We start from the raw sequence: 3,257 nt of genomic DNA, 5'->3' as shown, positions 1-3,257 counted from the left end.
AAAATAAACGTATTTCATTTTTTATAGTGTTAAAAAAACATGAGGTGTTTATTAATTGGTGTATCATTTGGCTACACTATAAGTGCTTCCTGTCCTGCATGGTATTACCTTTTAAGAATACAAAAAAAAAAAAAAAAAAAAAAAAACACCAGCAAGGAGGTAAAAAAGAAAGAGCAAACAAGTAAACTATTCTTTGAAAAGCAAAATAAATTTGTTATATTATTTTAAAAATTAAAATGCACCGCATCCCCTCCTTCCTTGCGTATTTTGTACACAGTCAGACAACGGGGCACATATAGATTTATACATATATGCATGCCCATGGTTTTTCCTTTTTGTCGTTGGTGTAATTGGCCATCCGCCCCCCCACACACACATATATGTCCTAGCATCTGAAATATGCGCTTGATACATTTTTTCCCCTCGCGTGGGGTGCCCCCTGCGCAGAATTCATGCCACCTCTTGTACATTACCGTCGTTGTTATTTTAATTTTTAAGTGGAAACGGGTTCTGCTGTTTTTCTCTGGCCGAGTTGTCTCACATGCCGTGCCCCCCTTGTCTGAGGCAAAGAGACGGACGGGGGCAGCTCTTGCAGAAGTGACAAATGAATACAAGTTTGTAATGAAAAAGGGGTCACTGTGGAGGAAGCCATGTCCCCATCTTTATAAGTCACCGCACCTAGGGGTCCTTGTCACTCACATTAATATGATAATGCATGATAAGGCTAACATTTAGGTATTTTTTTAAGAAGAACAAAACATACACCCTACGCTACCGAAATGTTGAAAGGCGTACTGCTAAGGTGAAATATGGATAAGGGCTCGAAGCGATGACCCCAAAGGGAAAAAACGCCCCCCAAAGGAAACCAACGTCATGCTTCCTTTTTTTATCAATCCCTAATTGCAAATGTTCGCCATTTTGTGCTGAACCCTAAACCATGACAAAAAAGAAACAAGTTAAATCTTTTCTGCTTGGCGCAGTTTATAGCAAATTAATATTTTAAAAAATATATATATATATAAATAAGAGAAACAGCAGGGTAGGGTTATTATAATTCATTTTAATATGTGTTTGTTAACTTCTTTTTTTGTTTTTTTTTTTTTTTTTTTTTTTTTTTTTTTTTTTTTTTTTTTTTAACGGGCATGAATCTAGTGTTTTGTATTCTCTTCTAAAAAAAATAATATTTTTATAATATATTAACAATTGGGGATTTTTTCTTCACTACGGTTTGCTTCTAAGCATTGCCGCTTTTTCTTCTTTTCTTCATCATCACATATATACAACATTTTTTTTTTTTTTTTTTGGTTCTGCCGACTGAACCTAAGTGGTATATGTAGCACCTGTGGACTTTGCGAGTTTTGTTCTTTTTTTTTTTCGTCCACAATTCTGTTGGCTAAGATAAAACAAGTCCAAATGGTATATTATTATTTTTTTTCTTTTTCTTTCCTTTCCTCACTTGACTAAATTAATGTCCTTTTCTTATGGTCATTATTAGGGAGTGAATTTTTTTTTTTATTTTTAGTAAACAATTTTGCTGATTTGAGAATATGAATTGTAAATCGTTTTCGCCTTAAGTAGCTGTTGTGTTCATTTTAGAATGTATACCTACGTGTTAGGTATATAAGAAGGTATTATACCTACTCTACAAAAGCTTTTTAAAAACCTGTGATCTTGGTGTAACGTCGTAATGATTGGATTAGGCAAGTGGAACGCGACCCTGTTGGGTGGCACCCTCTTTGGCGCCCTGATGCTGGTACGTCTTGCTCAAACAGGAGTTGGACACGAACGTCCTGCCCACAATTGCGTAATTGGGTGAATCCGTAACTGGGTCAATGCGCAACTGGGTGGGTGACTACTAACCCAATGATGGATAATTGCTCCGCACCCAACCTTTTTTTATCCGTTGTATCCTATTTTTCCTTTTTTGTCCCCTTTTTATAGAACTCACTGTCTTATCCCCAATCGGCGCATCGTGGAAGGAGCCTCTCCGAGTTGTCGCTTTATCTGGCCGGTATCACAGACCCAGAGAACTACCACTTGGGTGGACATCAACCCCGCGCCCATGACGTGGACAACGATTCTAAAAGTGAAAATGATGATGAGAACGATTCTAAAAGTGAAAATGACCTTGAGAACGACTCTAACAGTGAAAGTGACCTTGAGAGCGAGTATGAAAGTGAAAGTGACTATGAGGACGACTCTAACAGTGAACACGATTATGAGTCCACAGATACATCCGACCACTATGCGCATAGAAGACCAGGACATGATCAGATCTCCCCCGTGCAAAACAACCGCCCTGGCAACACATCTAACACACAGCAAACGCAACAAATAAATGTTTATCAAAATGAAAACCATATGATTGTTAGAAACGAAAAAAATGTTCCATTACATCCTGAAAATGCATACCTTGTACAAAAATACAGCAAAGATGGTAACCTCCCCTTTGAGTGCACTAAAGATGATTTTGTACAAATTTTGACTAACAGGCAAATTTTAAGAAAAGTAACTTATATAGCATTAGATATAAGTATACGTAAAGCGTTCATTGGTTATTACTACTTTATTGTTTACCTGAACAGATGCTATTACAAGATGATGAACAAATTGAACAATTGGTTTATGAATATAGCAAGTGCACGTAACGTACCGCACCCTGTGCAAGTGGTGTACTGGCAAAAGTGTAGAACATATCTCTTGTGGGACTTAAGAAAAATAGAAGAAATGTCCACAAAATATTTTGATGCACTTATATCACAATCCCCCAGAGTGTGGACTATAAATTATGAAGTATTTTTGAGGCGCTGTAAAACATTATGGAGGAAGACTATAATGAATACCAGGGAAAGATGGAGCCGCGTACTGTCCTGGTGGATCGTGAAATATAATCAGGACATGCAGTATTGGCAACAGCAACGTAGATTGTGGGAGAACACACATAGCCACTACCACGGACAGCAATGGGGACACCCATGGGGACAGCAGTGGGCACAACAATGGGCACAGCAATGGGCACAGCAATGGGCACAGCGCGCAGCTAGCCTTGGAGGTCAGGGACAGCCATGGGAGCAGTGGGCAGTTGGCATTGGAGGTCAGGCGCAGCCATGGGAGCAGTGGGCAGTTGGCATTGGAGGTCAGGGACAGCCATGGGAGCAGCGGACCTCTTTCCTTGGAGACCAGGGACAGCCATGGGAGCAGCGGGCCCCTTTCCTTGGAGACCAGGGACAGCCATGGGAGCAGCGGGCCCCTTTCCT

At 39.8% G+C, this 3,257-nt stretch overlaps 1 protein-coding gene across 1 annotated transcript in view; it reads left to right on the top strand.

The window, feature by feature from the left end:
* Window positions 1–1,687: 1,687 nt before the first annotated feature.
* The window catches only part of AK88_01250 (uncharacterized protein), a gene marked incomplete at both ends in the record, with an annotated part of 3,173 nt that continues 1,603 nt past the window's right edge, over window positions 1,688–3,257 (top strand). Inside the window, 2 exons of the mRNA XM_012478886.1 lie at window positions 1,688–1,753; window positions 1,942–2,920. Coding sequence (XP_012334309.1) covers window positions 1,688–1,753; window positions 1,942–2,920 — 1,045 coding nt within the window. The remainder of the gene's footprint in view (window positions 1,754–1,941; window positions 2,921–3,257) is intronic.

Source organism: Plasmodium fragile (assembly GCF_000956335.1).
Source record: "Plasmodium fragile strain nilgiri unplaced genomic scaffold supercont1.10, whole genome shotgun sequence".
In the NCBI taxonomy this organism is placed as follows: Eukaryota; Apicomplexa; class Aconoidasida; order Haemosporida; family Plasmodiidae; genus Plasmodium; species Plasmodium fragile.
This window is presented reverse-complemented; position numbering and strand designations above follow the sequence as displayed.